Genomic DNA, 21,411 nt, shown 5'->3' with positions numbered 1-21,411 from the left:
ATGGATTAGGCTTTGTTTAAAATTTTCTTTACTCAAAGGTATTCAAGGGCATTTTCAAAGATATTAGATGTTATAGCAAGTTTCCTTCTGGAATATAAAACATTATGGGAGATTTTTACCATTGCAATGGAGATACGAATATTTCGACTTATTCTATTGATTGGAACTTGTTAATGTGAGGAGGTTTAAAGATCTCATTTTTGTTGAAAAAATGGTGGATCATGTGAAACTTCCAGACAATATTCATTCTCTTCAAGAGGACTCAAATTTTTGACAAAAATACACATCACTACATAAGAAATATTTTGCCTTTTGTATTAAGTTTCGGATGGCACAAACTTTTTCCCCACCCATACGTATGCGTCAGGTTTGATAGGTAAGAGTGAAAGAAAAAACTGAACTACAGGAAATAAAAATCAATGACTTTAATTAAAAATTGATGCAGATAAAACCATCAGAAAATTTAAAATCAGAAAATCAAATTTTTCTGCAGTCAATAATAAAACGTTCAGAGCTATCATTTACTTCAATAAGGTGGGAGAAAGGAAAACCAGGATTTTAGATCAAGAATTATTCAAAACAAAATAAGCGAAATTAAGGATATGAGCTAAGTGGTCGAATACAGCAAATTCGAATTTCAAATAATGGCTAAATTGTAGAGCTCTGCGTGGCAGGTTAAAAGAACTTTCCTTGTCACGTTTTCAAAGGGATTGCTGGAAAATACAGGAAACAATTCAGCTTTTTTACTTTATTACTTGTTCCAAACTGAATTTTTTTTTAAAATTTGAAACAATAGTTATAACTATGGAAGATCAAGTGTTCCTAGAAAACTCCGATAAAAGAGGCACCAAAAGACACCAACAGGCTGTAATGCTGGTCATTTAAAAAGAAAAAAAATGTAAAAAAGTTGATGCGGTTTTAAAAATAGCTTACATTACAAAGTAATAAAAATATAGAAAATACTTTGCATGGAGTCTTGGAGACCCCTACTGCAAAAAAATGCATCTGACCATTGGTTGACACGTGTCAAAATGAAGTTCACCTGGTTACCTTGAGAGAATTCAATAGATTTGCTTTCCTATAATTAGTTCTGAAATAATATTGGATAGGTTTTTCCTGATTTTTCAAAAAATTACAACTTCTTTGTCTTACAAAATTTTTCAGCAAGCTGAGTCCACAAAATCATAAGAAACGAATTTTTTGGAAAAGACTGCTTGAAAAGTACAATCTCATTCTCTAGGTCCGTTTACGATATAATACAATAAAAGAAAAAAAAAATTGGGAGGGACATAGAATAGAAAGGAGAAGGATGTAATTTTGATTGCAGCAGACAAGAGTGCATCTCATTAATAATTGGATGCCATTAGGCAAGACCAATTTAACTTCACTGATAAATTGAATCGGGACGTGCGAAAACCGCTAATGTCCATTTTTTCAGTCTTAAGTTTTTTTTGAGTTCATAATACTTTTCGGAGTTGGTTGCAACCACGGAAGTGGCGTTAAATCTCGTCTTTGGGTTTCCTCACACCCAAAACGAGTCCTCTCATCACTTTTATGGTTGTATCAACTCTTTAAAAGTATTATGAGCTCAAAAAAACATGGGACTGGAAAAATGGACATTAGTGGTTTTCGCACGTCCCGATTCAATTTTGATATCATTTATGAGCTATTTTTTCAAAATGAAAAGCATAATGATGGTGAAACTCCAAAACCACATACCTCCTTCGAGGAGTTTACAAATCTCTTTAGAGGAGTTTAAAAATCTCCTTCCATTTTTATTTTTTAAAAGTGAACAAATCAACATTAATCCTTGAACATTTTTCAAACTTTGCTTCATACAGAGAAGAAAAATCATGGAAATTTTAATGAGTTGACGTCCAGTAGTTTTTCATTTAAAAAAATACAGTAGGACAGGAAGTCTGCAACATTGCAAACCAAGGTGCGTGGTTAGTGAGTTTCACCGTCGATTGGCATAATATTTCTTGAAATTTTGAATGAGAGTTCTTGCGTGAACGATACTCAAAAGAACACATCGTTGATGGTGATGTGTTTTGTTTAGAGTCATTTTTGCTGAACAGTCCCATTGGACTGAATAATCTTTGCAAATCTTCATCCGCTCATTCCCAAGTTCAAATTGTAGAGCAGTGGGAAACAATAAGAAAAGCAAAGAAATTGAACTTTTCGGCAGTTTTGCTTACACGAATGGACAAAACAGAAATATTGTAAAATTAGCATGAATTAAGCAAAACAGGAGAGTTAGACAAAGAAAATTAACCAGCCTTACATTTTCGTTTTTTCTTCAACTCGCAGATAAAGTAAATAAAATAAAATGAGTAAATATGTGACTGCCTACTTATGAAAAGAATTCAGATAACATATCAAGGCGACAGAAGTTCTTCTAACAGTCTGTTGAGAGAAAAAAGCAAAAAACAAGACCACTACAGTACCATGAGCTGAAGCTGATATTTGCAGGTAAAGACTGGACTATTTTTCTCTCTTTTTGCCAATATTGAGATTAACAATATTACATTATTTATCTAATTTGGTGAAAGAGACCAATAGCTAGACTAAGACTGCACAAGCAATTAGAAAACACTGTTTTCCATATGTTAGGACACTAAAAAAATGATTTGACTTTACCCAGAGTTGTGACTAATTTTGACAAAAATTGCTCTTGAACAGTTTTCTAAGGTGATACCCTTCAACCTCAACGAGAGGGAAAGACGCTCCTGATAGATCAGAGATTCCCAAAGAAAATTTAACCGATAAAATTGATCGTACTTAAAAGCTAATTATTAATCCTGCTACTCCCTTTTCTTCTTTAAGAATAGATGAGTTGCCAATTATTAGCGAACAGTCTGTGGCGAGTTACAGATTTACAATTTATCCTACATGCATTGCAGGCTAGTACTATAAAAACTGAACACTGAGAATTTCTGAACTTCTCCTGATAAAGCATTGGTGATTATCAGAAAAAAAGCATGAGAACTTATAATAAGAAATAAATAATGAACTAAAAAATAACAAAACACAATAAGCACCTGTGTCTCCGATACAATTACTATATTCACAAGATAAAACTGCTTTCTGTGCTGGCATAAACATAATAATTACATTCCTGCTTTGAAAGAAAAACCTACTTACAATCTTAGAGTTGGAAAGTTTTTACTGATTCTTCTGCATAAGTACAAAAATAAAAATCACGATAAGTCATGAAACATCAAAGAGTTTCAATTATTATTAACAGTGAAAATTAAGTAATCGTTAATGTGTAACAGAGACTTGCGCAACTGAGCAAGCTCGAGAAAATTTTTAAATGTGATCTCACACACATAAAACTCGAATCAGCCTGACTACAAATTGATAGACAAAGCTATAGACAAAGAAGACAAAAGGAATAAGGAGGAATCCTATTGGTGGAAGCAGGTGGCTGCAAGGAACAATAGAGGTAAAAAATAGAGTAAATAACAACAACCAACGAGAGACCTTATGGTTACTTCATCATTTTCCCCTTTAGTTCATGACAACCACCTGTTTCAACCAATAGGCTCACTCCATTATCCCATCATCTTCTTTGCTTACGGCTTTGTCTATCAAATTCAATCATAAGCCTGCAGCCATTGCCTTATTTTTTTCTCATGTTTTCTTTTTGTTGGTGCCAAAATGCTAGCAAAAAACAGCATAAGCGAGGATGATCAAGCTATTACTGTTATTTTTTGCCTGAATACGAAATGAGGCGAGGCATCGTGAGCGTAGAATTTGTTTTGATAGACTAAACTAGATGATAGATATATTCTTCCAAGAAACAGGCCCTTGAGGCATTCATTTGTCCAAGAATAATGGGGGTTTGAAGTTTCTACTCCGAAAAAAATTCAGAACTTGATCCTTGTTTTTTGACTTTACTCCTGAAGGGGACAACTATAGCTAAATTTAACAAGTTAACAGGGATACTAATTCAAGTTGTCCCCCTTCATCTCTTCCAATTCTCATATCACAGCTTAAGATTATCTACAGAGAATTGTTTTTTACAGTATTTTTTTCAGTTAAACATTTAAACAAATACCTTAGGTAGGTATTTTAGTACAAATATATGTTTCCAACTGATCTGATGAATGCTGAAAAGTTTGCCACAAAGAGCCTATCTGTCAAATTTGTTTTTGTGACCTTCTGGCCCTCTTAGATGTCTGACATGTTCAGCGAGTGAGAAAAAAAAGTGATGAAGAGAATAAACCTCATAAATGATGCACCAAGGATCAAAAGCTGCGATCTCCATTCCGCTGTCGAAAAACTTGGCAGGTGTTTAAATTTTTAGAAAAGAGGAATCAATAAGAATTTTTGGGTAAAATATGTCATAATTTTTTTGCTAACTTGTAGGAAATTGTTGAGAAATTATGCAAATTAAAACTCGCCGGTCCTTTATATTAGAATTTGAGAAAATTGACAGATTTTTAAACAGCCAAACGGAGATTACAGGTTTTGATCCTGAATGCCTCAAATAAAAATACAAGTGAAATACTTCATGTTCCATACTTACACAGGACAAAAAGGAGATGAAAAATTAAAACAAGCATTTGCTAGGGCTATGTTTGGAGCCATGTAAAAAATAGAAACTTGAAAATAATTTTTAGGGCTTTTGTGATTTTTTTTTTCTGGCCTTATGATGCTTTTCAGACTGAAATTCTCAGTCGATATTTTTTTAATACTACAGTGGACTCAGCTCTGAAAAATTTTTTGAGCACGAAGAAGACAAAAATTTTGTTGGCGGCTTTGGTTTTTCCTTCCCTTTCTCTGTTCATTAGATGATACTTCAATCAGCTGACTTATCAACTCAACTTGATGAAATCACTAAGAGAAGAAAATATAATTGTAATAATAGAAATGTTTCTAAATTAATAATCAAAAATTCTGAAGATAATCTTCTACAGTCCACATTCTTTTCTTCGATTAAACCAAAAGCATCTTACAAGAGCTAAAAAAATTATAATTTGGTTCTCTCATAGAGCTGTTAGTAAAATGTCTTTCTTATCTTTCGCTAGTTTCGTCTCTGCTAAATGTAAAGAGAAAGTTTCCTTCACCACAGCCACAACAGGTCTTTCCTTGATGTCACGGGTGAGTAAAGCTTCTGCTAGACTCAACAAAAACGATTTCCATGTTGTTTTTTCTTCAACCATTGCTTGTCCGTAGAGAGTAGCTCCCCTGTTCACTAAACTTGCTAAAATTGAGATGCCAACCTGTAATCAATGAGATTTTGTTCAACTGAAAATAATTAAACTGGATGAAAATCATAAGAACGATGGTTAAATGCAAAAAATGTTTCAATGCAAATGTTACGCAATGTTAAAAAATGCAACGTTTAAAATCTTTGATTCTGTCTCTTTAAGGAAAATTAACCATGATGTTTCTGAGGAATTTTACAATACTCTCAGAATGAGTAATGGAAATTCAAAAAAATATTTCAATGAACACTTAATTTTCTTTTGAAGAAAACAATACATGAATGGAGACTTACAACATTGCAATCTTAGTTATGCATTTTTGGACTTCAGCTTTCGATAAGCTGAAAGCTTGAAAAGGCACTTGCCAAAAGAAGACTTACATTTTCAGCAAATACCTTATGGATCTCTTTAACCATTCAAACACTTATCTATAAATTGAAATCATAGCAGATAAACCTGTTTGTCATATACAAGTCTGATTTTTCTACTGTAAATTAATTGATAAAAATTTGAAAAAAGCATTAGTAAAGGAAACAGAGAAAATGGACCAGCAAAATAAAAGGTGAGTAAACCTAGATACTTCATTTACTAATCAAAGGAAATGAATGTGGGTGAAAATACTGTCACTGAAACGAGTAGTACCTCGGAAAATTCATAAGGATACTCTTAGGGCCCCATTGCTACCGACCAATAGCAGCTACTGGCTGGGACACGTGCTTGTCTTGGTTGTGGCCCGTTCTGAGAACTGATGTAAGTTCTAGGTTCTTCTGATAATGTTTACACAGCAAAAATTGTAGAGGATTTTTTTTCTTATTTAGGTCTTTAGGTCCTAGGTTTCTTGATGATCCTCTAATTTTCATAAACATTTTCCTTACTGTAGAAGAAATTATCTCTTTTGAACATTTTCTCTCATCACTGGCTATGATGTATGATGTTACTTTCAGATACTGGAATTGAGCATTTTTTATACCCAAAAAGATAAAACCTCAAAACAAAAAAGACAGAAAAATAAGAATCGTTGACTTACTTTATTTACAACTAGGAACGCTAAAACTGGCAGAGCACTTTCCACTAAGCTGATGATTTCGTCCATGGAAGTCGTCTGGAGATCTCTCCGGAAGAACGGTAAAAACTGAAGGAAAATATCGTCATCTGTTTTCATCAAGGTTTCTAGAGATGATGTGAAAGTTTTCCAAAAATTGATATTATCACTGATAAATGGCAGCAATCGGAGAGCAAGGATTCTCCCTTTCCTGACAGACATGATATGAGATATCCGTTCTGTGTCGGCATTAAGATGGTTTGATAAAGTCCTAATTAACTCATCTCGATCGTTCAACTTCTTCCCCTCGAACAAGGGACTTGAGTCTTCTTCTAAAAGTAGAACTTGTTGGAACATTTGTTCAATCGTAATAAGCGTCTGACAGGATTTTTTCTGCACTAAAGGAGTCGGCAAGTCTTGGAGCCCTTTACGACTAGGCGAAACACCACCGCTTCTAACTTCCGTCGAAACCTTGAGACCTTCACCAAGACCTGATGTTTCTTCTGCTGGTGTTTTGTTATGTATTGATGAGGCATCGATTAGCTTCCTTGGAGCCACAACGCTGCCAGCTTGAATTTTTCCCAGTGAATTTTCGAACTGCAGGGGAGTATAATTACTGTTTCTAACGATCGTTACTTCAGGCATTTTAGTTGCTGCTATGACTGATTTCTTTGCTGTGCGAAGAGAGTAGGATCCGGCCAGCTTGTGCTGATGCATTGTGAAATAGTAATCGTCCTCAAAAGGCTTCGTTGTGTTGAGCGGCATGAGTTGAATTTGGGCAATCCAATGTCTTTCCTGCGGCGTCATCAGACCTGCGTAAGGATCTCTGTCATCATGGTCAGATTCAGCGTCCATATGTCGTTGGTATTCTCGTTTTCTTGAATTAGGATGAGATCCGTCTCCAATCATGTTATTCTCCCCATGCCCAATGTCTGAAACATTTAACACAATTAAATCAAATTCAACTGTGGAGAAAGTGCAGAAACAAGTTACCTTTTTTTTTTTTTTAAAAAAAAAAAAGATTAATCAAAATGACAACTGATAGAGAAAATTAAAACATATACAAAAACGTGTATGCAAATTATATGCAACCATAACACAGATGAATTTCAGAAACGTACTCCAGGCCATCCAAGGAAAAAGGGACCTTGAAGAAGGAATGGAATTTTATAGCGGAAAGACTTGGTCAAGATGGCAAAATCAGAACTTGCAAGAGTTTTTGATGAGAGTTGATTTTGTGAGAGTTAGGAAAAGTTTATTTCATTTTGGCAGCAACAGAGCTTGTCGAGTTGCATTTGAGTCTAATAATTAATAAAAAATGCCATAAAAAAATTAATAATAAAGTTATTTATCTAAGAACTCAGCATGTGCTATTAGCTGTGGATAGCAATTCAAACTTGAAACAAGAAAACAGGCAGCTTCCCGTTTTAAACTCTTTTTCCAAGTAACTCTTATCACTGAACTGTTTTTCTCTTGAAATCTAGAAATGATTCTGACGCCAAATTCTTTGGGTTTTCTCAGCATTTTCCCTTCAAATTGACTTCCCTGGGTTTTCCTGCTATTAAAAACCCTGAAAATAAATAGGATTGCTCCTTTTCTGTTTCTTTTAAAATTCATATGTAATCATAGCTTGGATGACTCTGTTTTTTTGTGCGGAAAATAAATATTATGGACGGATGACTCACTCATAGGTTCTGGATTCTGGAGTTTCATCATCATTGGCGAGGATAAACCCGAGACGTGCGGCGAAGGTGCCGACGGTAGTGGCATTCTGAAGAGATGAGAGAGCTTCTGCCCTTGTAGAGAAGGCTTCGGTGGTGTGATAGAAGACGGTGTGATAGGCCTGAGAATTGCTGGTTCGAACCGTGTTGGTGTCCTAGGGATGGACCCTGGGGCCGCTAAAATTGGAAAACTAGGATTTTGGTTGGTTCCTAAATGAACTGGGCGAATGGGAGAATGGAAAATATGAGGGGTGACAACCATGGGAACGGGTATTGGAGTTGCTATAGAGACTTGACCGGGGAGGGCATTTCTCATGATCGGTGTTAAAGGCGCCTGAATGGGTTGGATCGGGATGATATTCCTGACTGGAGTTCCATTCGTCTTTACTTGCTGCTGCTGCAGTTGTGTAAGCCATGAATTTAAAACTGGAGGTCCTGTTGCTGGTTTCTGGAAGAAAATAGAAGAGGACTCGTGAACTCAAGGGATGGAGAGAATAAAAGGAATTATGATACAGTTTTCTTTCAGGGTACCTAGCGATTTTCAAAAAAAATTTACTGATAAATCCCTGACGAAAACGGCCAAAAAACCGGGGAAAATTTAAAATTCCCTAACAGACGGAAAAATAATTCTATGACATTTCTGTGACAAAAAGGAAAAATTTTCCAAGTTTTTCGAAACGATTGAACTGATTACTTGTAAGTTAGAATTTAGGAATATAATGTAATAAATACAGCAAAATATATGGTGCCTGAACTTATGCAAGATATTTTTGCCTAATTTTTAAAACTGAAAAGACATTAGCAGAAATTCTGATAGAAAGTTTGGTATAATCTCCGTGAGCGTAAAATTTGCGAAAAATTTTCAGAAAAATTCATGTTTTCCGATTTCCTTGATGATGTTTCCCCGACAAGAAAATCGCTTGCAAAGTGAAAGTCCCTGACATGCCGAATTATTGCGGATTCCCTAACACAAAAATAAAAATAACCATAATTCTGGAGAAAAGAAGGGGCAGACTTACATTTGCACTTAAACTCAATCGCCTAATCGCTGCTGCCACCTCTGGTGAGGTGCTTCGGTCTGCTCTGACGTCTTTTACAGCAGCCTGGTCTTGCAATTCCTTTTCAAGTTGTTCTACAGTTTTAATCTGAAAACCAATACAGATCTTAGAAAGATAATTCAGGAAATGGAAGATAACACAGAGAAATCGTTTTCCAGGATTGCAAAGAATGTGGGATTATAAGATGAGATATTTTGGATTTAACAAGAACAGCTTTTCTCAGCTAAAAAGGTTAATAGGAATCCAACGCCAGTTAAAATGGCATGTTCAATAGAAAGAATGACTGATGTAAGTATGTAAGTGAAAATTGATGAGAGTAGCTTTATATATTCACTGAGGCATCACTCTATGTATATAAATGTTGGCAAGGCAATTCTTGCATACTTTACATAAGCATTATTTAAAAAGTACTTGCAATCCCACAGCAACGAGGATAGCCTTTGAAAAAAAAAAAAAAAAAAAAATAAAGAAAAATATGGAACGCTTGATAGCAATTAAGGGAAAAGAATGCTTTCACACGACTTAGTTTCACTGCCCCATTCTCTATAATTGGACTGGCTTGGTTAAGCCACGATAAGAACATCGACTGGTGACATTTGGTCTTCGGACTTCCAAATCCTTAATTGCCACTTCATTCAGATATTTTAGGTCAAACAATACAGACATGCTAATATGGACATGACCAATATGTGTATTAAAAAAAAATCTTAAGAGACCAGAACTTGGGACATTATTTAATGCAAACTTAAGTTACCTTAAAGCCTTTCTGGCCCATTAGCCATCAAATGTGATAGCATATGCATAAACAAGATGAATTATAAAGCACCACAAGATGTGGTCAACAATTTCTACAGAATTACATTTTCACATCAGCGAAGGACACTAACAAACAGTATCAGTGACAGTTTGGAAGTAGAGTCCCTTTATACCCAGAGTTAAGACAACTCACTTTTGGCTACCTTTCGGTTTGGCTGAAAGTGGCCTAAAAAAAAATCCAATTCTGATTGGTTCTCGCTCATGGAAGCCGAAACGAGTGCACCAAGATGGCGGTACCTTGAATGTAAACAATAATAATGAAAATATTACCTAATTGTGGTTTATCAAGAGTAAATTGTTATTTCCATCGGTCCAAAATGAAAATAGATTAAGAAATTATTCACAAACCAATCTCCTTTTCTTTTTAATTGATCAATTTGTTGATGTTGTTGTTTTTGTGTGACAGACATCGCAGGATTCCTGATCCTTATCCCTCAATATCGTTCGTTCGGGTGCACTCGTTTCGGCCTCCATGGCCAGCCAAGGCCGGCTGCCAGTCAGCTGATAATCAAGTTGTCTTAACTCTGGGTATAAAGGGACTCTATTTGGAAGCAACTCAACAGATAACTCAGCTGTCCACAAGGGAGCACTGGTACCATTTTGGATTGTAATTTACTGTTGTAAAAACAGAATCTCGAAGTAGTTTCTGACCAAATCTTGTGATATTTGGAGATTGATGCTTTGGGATATTATTTTGTAATAATGGAATTCATAATACTGTGCAGTTGAGTCCAGAAGAAAAGTAAAACTTAAGATACTTACAGCAGGAGACTTGGGGGTGTTGGCTCTTGCTAATTTGAAGAGGCTGTCAAGATTTGGGCCCCCTGATAGAGGTGGCAGTTGATATGAATCTAGAATGAAGAAATGAAAGTAATTCAATGAGGGAATCGAGGAAGACGTACTATTGACGTAGAAAGTGAAAGAGAAGAAACGGAGCCTTACTGATACTTTCAGGAATGGATTTAAGAGACTCGATAATACTAAATTACACTGGGAAAAATTTTCTGCTGGATTAATAGAAATTCCAATTTATGATTCTCAGACAAGAACAACATTGCTTTTGTTGAGTTAACAGAAAATATCGTTTTGAATGGTATTTCACACTAAAGAGATTTCCCACTGGCTCACCGATAATGCTTAACCCGGCATTAATAATCGGAAATTTTTTTTCCATCTGAGAATTACTGTTTGCTAAAACCCTATTTTTGCAAGGAGGTTATTTAAGATTAATTGAAAATGAAACACATTAGATATCAAACGAAGAGTTGTAGATCTCTTGAGGTGTTGATTGGTGCAGGGAAGAATATTATTATGAAAAATGGCCTATTAATAAAAGTCGCATTTTGCTGAGACTGCTAGTATTCACTCGGTAACTCAAAACCAGTTCGCTGGAGATCCAAAAGTACTCATTAAATGTTCATTCATGAAAAAATTACTGACCATTTAGAGAGCGAGGACTGCCGATCTGACCCTTGTTAATATTGGAGACTCTGACAAAGCCGGAGTGCTCGATGACAGAGGGGCTTCCTGGGATTCCGACATCTTGTAAAGTCTTCGATTTCGGTGACTCTTGCGAATCCTGTCCAGGAAAATATATTAAAAATAAATTTTGATTCTAACTTAAGAATGGAATATTAAAATAAAAATAACATAAGGGGAACAGCTCTATACGTTATCCACAAAAAAGAAAAAAACAAGAAATTACTGTTGTAGGAGTTGAAAATTAGCACTTAAACTCTTGACAATTTGACATTGGTTTTCTTTCAAAACATGCCAAAACTAGAAATACAATGGAACATGGTTAAGTACAGAATTAAAATACTCACCAGGGTATCCGGAATTTTTTCATTTTCCTGTTCCCCGACTTTTATTGTTTTCTCCTGACGTCAAAATTTCCGAATCCCCTGGTTTCAAAACTTCCACTCAAATTTTTCTCTTCTTGTAATTAATTTTCTTTCACTTCGAACGTTTTCACCATAGGAGATTCACATTTAGGAAAAAGTCATTCTGAAAAATACTCGTGCTCTCTCGAATAGCACTGGCTGAGGTTGACCTTTTTCCAGGTCACGGTGAATTCCCCAACTTTTCTGAACTTTCCAGGTTTTTCATTTCATCTGAAACTCTGTAATGCTGACTGAGCACAGTCAATCGGCTAAAATAAGATGATAGGTAACCAAGAGAAAAGTTGTAATTTACAATAGAAAAACTTTCGGTCGACATTGTTTGATGTGCAAATCTCAAAGAACAAAGTAAGCACAAACCTGCCCATGGAAGCTGTTCCCATTGAATTTATGAGATTCTTCCATTTCAGCCAATTTCTCGTGAACCTCTTCCCAGTCATCCTCTGAAAAAAGAAATTAATTTGCAGGATTACAATTTTAGAAAGTTACACACATTCACACAAATTTTCATACAAAATGTACATTTCATACAAATGATATGAGAAGTTGAAGGTCTAAAATCAAGGCGCATTGAAGTGTGATCCTTCCTGTTGTTTCAGCAAATACAATCTAAGTAGACACTATAATAAAATAATAATTAAAATGAACAAAAGTTGGGGGAACAAGCACCGCTGAGTTCGGAGATAAGGCGGGTCTAATTGAAACTATAATCAGTGTAGCATAGCATGATTGATTATGGCTGGTGTTACTCTGGATAGAGTACTCCTAGAGGGGAAATTTGGCTGAGTTTTTCCCTTCAACAAGAGTAATTCCTTACTTACAGAATAAGCACCATGGCTGTGATGTTGTGTCAAAATCTTTTCTCTAAATAATAAGTTCATTTATGTGGAATAATCTTATTAAAGGATCTGAATTTCAGGTTGTATGAATTTAAAAGACATGGAACAAGCCCTTTTTGGATCTTATGATGGTGTTCATTGTATACGTTGCTTGATTCTCCTCATGCCCTTTTTGATTTTGTAGCTATCCTGTTCTCAATGCTGTAGAAAAAGAGTGTGGCCCATGCAGGGCTAACCAGCACTCTTTGTCACACTATCAAAACTGGCGATCTAGAGGACACTCACCCATAACACAGTCATCTCCGAAGGTTTCATCGTTATGCAAGTCATACTCCTCCGTTTCCGAGGAGTCAGACAAGAGGTCTCCATCCGCCTGAAAAGAAAGAAGATCAAACAATCAGAAATATTCAATACCGCTTTGAGAACACCTTGATATTAAAATAATTCCTTTGTCATTCAAGATTTTAATTAACAATCTGAAACCAGGCCTAAAAACATATGTGCATTAAGCCAGAAGACTAATTGGACGTATTTCTACCAAACAGACCTATGTGCGGGTGAGAAATATGGGGTGTGCTTGCTAGTTCTCTGGCCGTAAGAGTGAATGAGAATAATAAAGCGCCAGTGAAGTCAGCGGCAATGAAGGGGTCATAGCGCAACAGGGAGATTGCCGTCAGGGCGCTTTAACTCATGAGCCCTGTCCACAACGGCTCATGAATCCCGCATTCCGTTGGCGCTTAGTTCCGTTTGACAGAATGTAAAATCGTGCTTTTCCGATTCTTCAAAAGGAATCATGCGCACTTTTACATTGCTTCTTATGCAGCTTTCTAGAGCACACCCCATATTTCTCACCTGCACATAGATCTGTTTGGTGGAAATCTGTCCAATTGTAAGTAGGCAAATGACAGAAGAGAATGGAATTCGTGAAATCTTTATAAGTTGCCTCAATTCTGACCAAAGAGAAAATGAAAGTCTGTGTTGTATGGGAAAAGTGCGTCACCACCAGATCTTCCCGTGCTTTTTCATCACTCAATCAGACACTCGACGACCAGTTCTTCATTCTTTCGGGAAAATAATATGGACGTATTTATGCTAAATGGAACAATGTGCACAGGCTAGGTGCTATGCGCTAACATACAACATAGTTCCTTTTAGCTTAAATACATTCATAGGGAAGGCGAAACCATACATTTCTTTCGAATTTAGTCAATTTTTCTGGAAAAATATGTCCACAACTGACTTAACGAGGATTTGGCGTTTTTATACAAGTGTAGTATTTTCAACTTATACAAAAAAAACACCATGGATCTTGATTTTTGAAAGTTCAATCCCCTTCACTTAGAAAGATGTTTTGGACCAGAGAGCTATTGGGATAGTCAAAAACATCCATCCGAGTGGCAGAAAATCAAAATTTAAAAAATCAAGGTCTTTGGTGTTCGTTAGAGTAAGTGGAACATATCATACATCAATAGAAATGCTAAATCCTCGAGAAGTCAGTCGTGTACATATTTTTCCCAATAAATTGACTGAGTTCGGAAAAATGTATGGTTTCGAATTCCCGTGTTATTTTCCATAAGGAATGAAAAGCTAGTTGTCGGGTGTTTGATTGGCTTAGAAAAAGCACAGGAGGTTCTGGTGGTCTTGCACTTTCCCTATGTAATACGGACCTCTTTAGAATCTCTTTGATTCCTACCAATTTGCTCCAGTATACGTGCTCTGCTCTTATAACAGAGGAGTCCTATAATCTTAATGCTTCAAAATCCAAGATGTGATGTCACTCAAAGCTAAGTCCGGTTTCGGTCATAAGTAGAATTAAGCTCGAACGTTACAAGATGACATAATATTGGAGTGTGACCACTAAAGGAAAAGTGGATGACAGCTGTAAGACACAAGTCACCTAACCTCATTAAAGGCGTTTGCCATTAGTGTAACAAAATATGCATCGTCCATTCTTTTTAAACGCAGAGTACACATTTTACGGACAAAGATTGCATCATCTTCAAAGAGAATCTTTAGGCAATTTTACAGTGACAATTAAAATCTCCACCTTCAAACATTAATTTCTGTCTAGATTAAACTGTATAAACATACGCTGAGATGTTACAGCACGATTTACGGTACCAATTGAAGCTTTGATATAATTGCCAAAATGAAATGCTTACCAGATTTGAATCAAGCAGACTTTCATCCATTCTTCTGGCAGATATGGAACGAGTTTTTATCACAGTTTAATGGAAAATTAGAGAAATTAAACAAGATCTTGGCTGCAAAAAGGAACATACTAAAGAGAACCTTTGATTTTTCAAAACTGAAAAATGAGGCTGCTAAGACTCATTGTACGCAATACTGCTGCTCAGGAACGTTCAAAACTTAGTTCATTCGAGGAAATGATTAGTAATTAAAAACGGTAATAAGTAAGTGATCACTGATTACGGAAAATATTTATTAGCGATTGGAATTGAATTCTTTTGCACGTACTAATCTATCGTGGAGTAAGGATTTTGACAGAGGCATCCACATACATGGGTTCCGGCCGGTGCCGTATGAAGTACATCGATATGCTACTAGAGTGCGTTTTTTCATGACTAACAGGTACAGAATTTGCCTATATTGTCATTTTGAAGGGAGTTGCGTGGTTTTTCTCTCCTGAACGCGCCAAAAAATACTTTTAGAGTAACGAAACTATTCGGGTGGATTCGCAGGGACAATATATTCAGCGTTTTTGTGAGAAATAAGATATTTCTACGGATTTGCAACTATTCGCGAACTTCTGAAAGCTCCTCACAATCTAGGGAGGCCAAAAAGTAGGCAGCCAGAAATAACGGTTTGTTTGCTCTCTTTCGTTCCGTTTATTCTAATGTAGTGATCAAAACAACATGAATCATCCTGATTCAAGAATGAAGTAAACTGTGATCTGCGTTCAAATTGAGAAAGTTTTCCGCTACATACTTAAACCTGCTGTGCGAATTTTTTTAAAGATCTAGTTTTTCAATAATCAGTCTGCATTCTGTTCCCCTTTTGTGTTTACTAAACTTAGTTGTCTGTGTCAGTAACCAAAACTCGTACAATGGCAGAAGAGGAAGCTGGTATTCTTAGTGAGATTTTTAGTAATCCTTTAAACCTAATCCTCGTCGGTATAATTACCTTTTTGCTGTATAAAATTTTCAAAAAAAGCACCGAAGAACCAGCTCCTGTTGCTGTTCGACCCTCCTTGCCGAAACTCAAGAAACGAGACTTCACAGTTGAGGAGTTGTTGCCATATGACGGAAACGGACCAGAGGGACGAATCCTAGTTGCTGTCAATGGAAAAGTTTTTGATGTTACCGCTGGAAAACAATACTACGGCCCAGGTAAGATTAAGTGTCCTCCTCGGTCAGTTTTTTATGATGGCCAGTAATCTCGGACGCATTTCCTGCCTCCAAACTACCGTCAATGGGGCAGTGACAATAATTTTCCACAACTCGGAAGAATAATGGGCGAACTCCATTTGATAAGCTCGTTTCCACACCACCTTAGGAGAGTCCGATCAGGTTGACGATACGGTGCTGCTCCCGGAGGTAGAGCTATTGGCGCGTTTTTTTTAACGTGGTATCGCCATGAGCCCTAATCCACGGGGGAGAGAGGGGGTAGGGAAACAAATTAAAACACTTACGACGCTGATGCAGCTCCATCCATCATTGCTCCGTACAGTCCTTGATACTGCTGAGAAGCAGCTGTGCCCGCTGAAGACGAGAGTAGTGCCCTCCGCCATAGATTAACAAGGAGAAATAAAACGGTATCTCACCTTCAGGTGCGAGAACCACCAGCAGCAGCAGCAGCACCTGAAACAGAGAATAAAAAAAGAAAAAAAAAAGAAAAGAAAGGGGAAAAAAACCGACGATCCCGGTACGACGATCCCGGTACGACGATCCCGGCACGACAATCCCGGTACGACGATCCTGGTACGATGGCAGCGGCCTCCCCCAACCCCGGCTTCCAGGTTCCTTTCCCACCTCCTCCCTTTTTTTTTTTTTTTTTTTTTTCCACTCGTGGCTTGCTGAGATCCTCCAGGGCGCAACGCCCCGGAGCCGCCGTCGCCGGCAGGGGCGCCCGCCGGGACCCCATAAGGGTCCGTTGGGCGCCCCCACCCCCGACCCCCCGCGAGGGGGGTCAAAAAGCCCCCCCTTGCGGGGGGGCAAAGTGACCCCCCTCGCGGGGGGTCGGGGGCAGGGGCACCCAACGGACCCACGGGGTCCCAACGGGCGCCCCTGCCGGCGACGGCGGACCCCGGGACGTAACGCCCCGGAGGATCTCAGCAAGCCAGTCGCGGAAGAAAAAAAAAAAAAAAAACCCTATACCTCCCCCCGTGCTCCTACCTCGCGGCCCCTCCCCCCTTGAAAACCCTACTCCGCGATCCTATCAAAACCCCAACGAATCCCCCCTCTCCCCGGGAACCCCCTTGGGAAACCCTACTCCGCGATGCCGCAACCAACCCCACGGACCCCCTTTTCCCCGGGAACACCCTCTGGGAATCCTAACTTCGCGATCCTTCCCAACCCTACGAACCCCCGTTTCCCCGGGAACCTCCCTCCTCAGCGAGCCCTCCCCCCTAAGCCCCTGCTTCTTCATCCCGCACCTTCTGAAACAAACAAGAAAAATCAAGAGTTACTAGTATGATTTGCAACAGGTGACAAAACTGACTTCTGAACTTCTGTCTCGTCCCTACACTTTAAAGTTCTCTTTAATCAGCATCCATTAACTAGTTAGACGTATTTATGCTAAAAGGAAGTATATGCATGGTGTTTTCATGCAACATAGTTTCTTTTAGCTTAAATACGTCCAGTTCTCTTGTCAAAATTTTAGGCAAAGCACCACTTCCAAAATTAATGAAATCTAATTACCTATTATTTTTTCGAAATTTTATTTGAATTTCGTCATTCAACATCAATCACAAGTTTTCATTTAGTTGTAGTAACTGAACTGCTTAACGCAAAAAGAACTATTTTTTCTGGCTCTTAAAAAAGTTATTTACTTATGTATGAAAATTTATGGTACTCATGTTCTTTTTTATGAACCGCAAAAGATAATTTCCTTTTGCGCAATGCAGTTTAATTACTTCTAGCTGAATGCAATATTGTCCGATAATATTATAAGATATCTTTATGCAGAACTGGCAGGAATTGCAATACTTCTCATATATCTCTCTTGACAGCCGAGGGCATTCAAGTTAAGGATGCAATAAGTTTGAAATATAATTATTTTAATGTGGATTTTTCTAAATAATTAAAAATGGATCAGATAAATTTTATTGAACTATTGAATTTTACTGTTAATAATTTCCCCTGTTCAAATTTTACACAACCATGAACTAATACACATTTTGGAGGGCACTACTTCCGTCTTCAATGGCTCATCATCTGGAGATTTTTTTTTCGTTTTTTGCAGACCTGAAACAAACTAAGAAATAAAAAAAAAAATAATTAGTTGATTAGTTGGAGCTTATCCTATCCTGAAAATTAAAACCTCAGTGGAGAATATTTTTGTCTACGATAAATGAACTCGTCGTAACAGATTGAACTTGTCGTAACAGATACTTTCTAATACTTTTTTCTGAAATTCATCATTATTACATGAAATTTAATGGAATTTTTCCCTATTTTTGTCATTTTTTTATCCGCAATGTATCAGTAGGTAATTTTAATTTGCTTTTCAAATGTAGAATAATTAAAGCTGTCCTGGTACTTCCTGGTAAATTGTGCAGTACTCTCTGTTAATTTTTGGAAAATTAAAAATTATTAAAAATCTAGAAAGATTCAACCACTAGATTTTTACATCCTATCATGAAACACTTTTAGAAAGAAAAGAGTGACATCACTATCCACATTAATGTACACCGTGATTTAAACTATTTTGGCACCGTAAATCACTAATACATTATCTCAGTGGTTGTTACACATGCATCATGTATGATATGATGGTTCCTAGATCCACCACGTGTATTACGATGATTTGATGGACAATGGTTAAAACATGAAGTAAAACAGCTTTCACCATGCTCTTTTCTTGCCGATCTGAAAAGAGATGAACAAAAGAAAATTAGTTTTGATATACCTTCATGCAGAAGGTAAATAGCAAAATGAAATCAAGTAGAACAGTTTTCTAAGTGCCCATTTCACATAATCTGACAAAATGCAATAGAGGAAAATCAGTATGAGGTTTAAAACAAAAACAAAAACAAAAAAACAAAAACTAGAATAGGTAAAACTGCTTTCCTTGCGTTCGTTTCTTGACAATCTGAAAACAAACATAAAAAGATAAAAAAATAGGAAAGAATAAATGTGATATTTAACAGAAAAATTAGCATGATATAAATTGAGAGAAAAATAAAAACGAACTTACTTAATTAATATTTGCCTATCTGGGGATTCAATAATCAAAATGCGAATGTTTGATACTTACAGTTAATCTACAGCTTGCCATGCGGAACTGTTAATTCTGTCTCTTTTTCATTTGTGGTTTTTTTTCACAATTTTTCAATTCGGGAAACAACGTTTGAATCACTTCTGTCTCTTTTTCATTTGTGATTTTTTTTCACAAGTTTTCGATTCGTGAAACAACGTATGAAATACCGCATCACAAGTAAAACTGCTCTCGTTCCCTGACAATCTGAAAAAAGAAAATAAAGAAAGATGAAAAAATAAACACTAAAAGAACAATAAGTATCATATATGACAGAAAAATTAGAATGATATTTAAGAGAAAATTTAGTATGATAATTGAGAGAAAAATATAAAATTGGACCTACCTAACTAAAATTTGCGAATATCTGAGCGATTCAATAATCAAAATAAGACTTTTTGATACTCACAATTGGACTTCATTTTGCAATTCGTAACTAAAACGTCCGACCCATCTGGAAAAGCACTTATCTGCACTTAAATGACGAAAAAACGGGAAAATAATGAAGTTTGTCAGGAGAGATTTACCTAAAATAAAAAATAAAAAAAATTGAAAAATCAAAATTTCAAAAAATTTGAAAGGAAATATTTTCTACTTTAAAAGTGAAAATGTTAAAATTTAAATGATAATATGTTCTAACTTTTAAATAATAACATTAGAGGGTATGAATAAGATATTACATGGTGTACTCGCGCATCAGAACCTTAAATCATAAATCATGTTGATGCTCTGCAAATGTTGCAATTCCAGACGCTGACTGCACCCCTAAACCACTGACCCACTGTTGCTGGCTGCGACCCTAAACCACTGACCCGCTGACCTTCCACCCACTGAACCACTTAACTCACTGAACCCACACTGACACTGACTAAACTTTAGGGGTGGGTCTCTCTTTTATAAGCTCATGATGTGTTGGTCTTTAGACACCGCTAACCACCCCCCACCCCCCCTGTTGACCCTTCTCGCAACTAGGATGTATTTTAGAAATCATTAGCCAGGTGCACGGAAGGGTCCATTGTTTTATTGAGGTTGAGGGACCTTACGTCCTCACGTGTCTAAAACAATAAAAGGGTGCCCTTTACTTTTAACAGGACAGGGAAATTACCTGTTTTGTCCCTTTGGCGGTCCGGTCAAGAAACTTTGGGACTGCAAAACAATGAAAAAGTTTAAAATTCTGTGAACAAGGAAAAGAACACGGAAAGGAAATATTTGGGGGAAATCCGCAACAGTTTTCAACAAAAGAAAAATACCGAACTAAAAAAAGGGGGGGGGGGGACTAGAAGAGAGAAAATTTCTAAACGAACAGCTTTGTTCTGCAAACAAGAGCTGTGCATCTCACAACAATAGCATTATTATTTCCTGGTTATAATATGAATATTTTTTCTCGAAATATTCAGAAAGTTCTGATAAAATCACGATCACAATGGTCTGGAAAATTGGGAGAATTGCCTCTTTTGCTGTATACGCAGGATACGGAATTCCCTATTCCACGCGACGCACAGTGGAACCAACTAATAGAAGAGGTCGGACATGAAATTTGTAGCTAAAATTTCAAAATGTTATGTTTATTTTGTCACAAACTCAATTTCAAAAGGTGCCTCTGACAGTACTTAAATTTCACGGAAAAAACAACGGAACTTGTGTCATAATTTTGAAAATATAAGCTTTTAAAGTTTCCAGATTTTGTCTGACTCCTGCTGTGGACTCGGTCCAGCGTGCGACGCATACAGCGTAAAGGGCAAATATATCTAAAACGGGCTCTAGTATTCATTTACCGAAATTAAAAATAATCAAAGATTCTCTCATCTCTTCCCTGTAATTTCGGTGCTTAATCGACGATAATTGGACGTATTTCTGCCAAACGGAACTATGTGGATTAAGACATGAGCCCTGAGACCCATAAGAATACATATCGACGGTGCAAGTCGGCAATCACATAACTCGGTTTGCGACGTCGCAGACTTCCGGTCATACTTTATTTTTTAAATGGAAAACTACTCAACGGCAATTCTTTAAAACTGTCATGATTTTTCTTCTCAATGCGAAGAAAATTCTGCAAAAACTTCAAGAAATAATGTCAATTTGCTCTCCTTTAAAAAAATGACGTAGAGGCGGAGATTTTCAGACACCGCAAACGAGTTATGTGATTGCCGACTTTCACCGTCGATATGCATAACAAAGCTCATGTCTTAACGCACATAGTTCCGTTTTGCAGAAATACGTCTAATTTTGCGAAGGCAACGGGTGTAGAGCGTTTGTTCAACAATGGGAAATTGAATAATTTCACTACGTATGTTTAACGACGGTATCTAATCAGGCTCTTGACCAACTTTACCTCTCCAACTCATCTCCAAACACGACGAACTACCGAGTCCAAAAT

At 36.9% G+C, this 21,411-nt stretch overlaps 2 protein-coding genes across 2 annotated transcripts in view; one reads left to right on the top strand and one right to left on the bottom strand.

Moving 5' to 3' along the window:
• Positions 1 to 401: 401 nt before the first annotated feature.
• Positions 402 to 15,099, bottom strand: Patr-1 (Protein associated with topo II related - 1). The gene is made up of 9 exons (XM_019045774.2): positions 14,756 to 15,099; positions 12,879 to 12,966; positions 12,115 to 12,197; positions 11,294 to 11,432; positions 10,616 to 10,704; positions 8,999 to 9,124; positions 7,944 to 8,427; positions 6,244 to 7,190; positions 402 to 5,231 (listed from the first exon to the last, which is right to left on the bottom strand). The coding sequence occupies exons 1-9, from the start codon at positions 14,783 to 14,785 to the stop codon at positions 4,995 to 4,997; spliced, it is 2,223 nt and encodes a 740-aa protein (XP_018901319.2). The 5' UTR covers positions 14,786 to 15,099; the 3' UTR covers positions 402 to 4,994.
• A 153-nt stretch (positions 15,100 to 15,252) lies between these two features.
• Positions 15,253 to 21,411, top strand: part of LOC109033245 (membrane-associated progesterone receptor component 1) — a 29,458-nt gene continuing 23,299 nt past the window's right edge. Inside the window, exon 1 of the mRNA XM_019045773.2 lies at positions 15,253 to 15,943. Within this exon, the coding sequence (XP_018901318.1) occupies positions 15,661 to 15,943 (283 nt within the window). The 5' untranslated portion in view covers positions 15,253 to 15,660. The remainder of the gene's footprint in view (positions 15,944 to 21,411) is intronic.

This window comes from Bemisia tabaci, chromosome 10 (assembly GCF_918797505.1).
Source record: "Bemisia tabaci chromosome 10, PGI_BMITA_v3".
In the NCBI taxonomy this organism is placed as follows: Eukaryota; Metazoa; Arthropoda; class Insecta; order Hemiptera; family Aleyrodidae; genus Bemisia; species Bemisia tabaci.
Note: the sequence above shows the minus strand (reverse complement) of the source record. Positions and strands in the feature narration are given on the sequence as shown.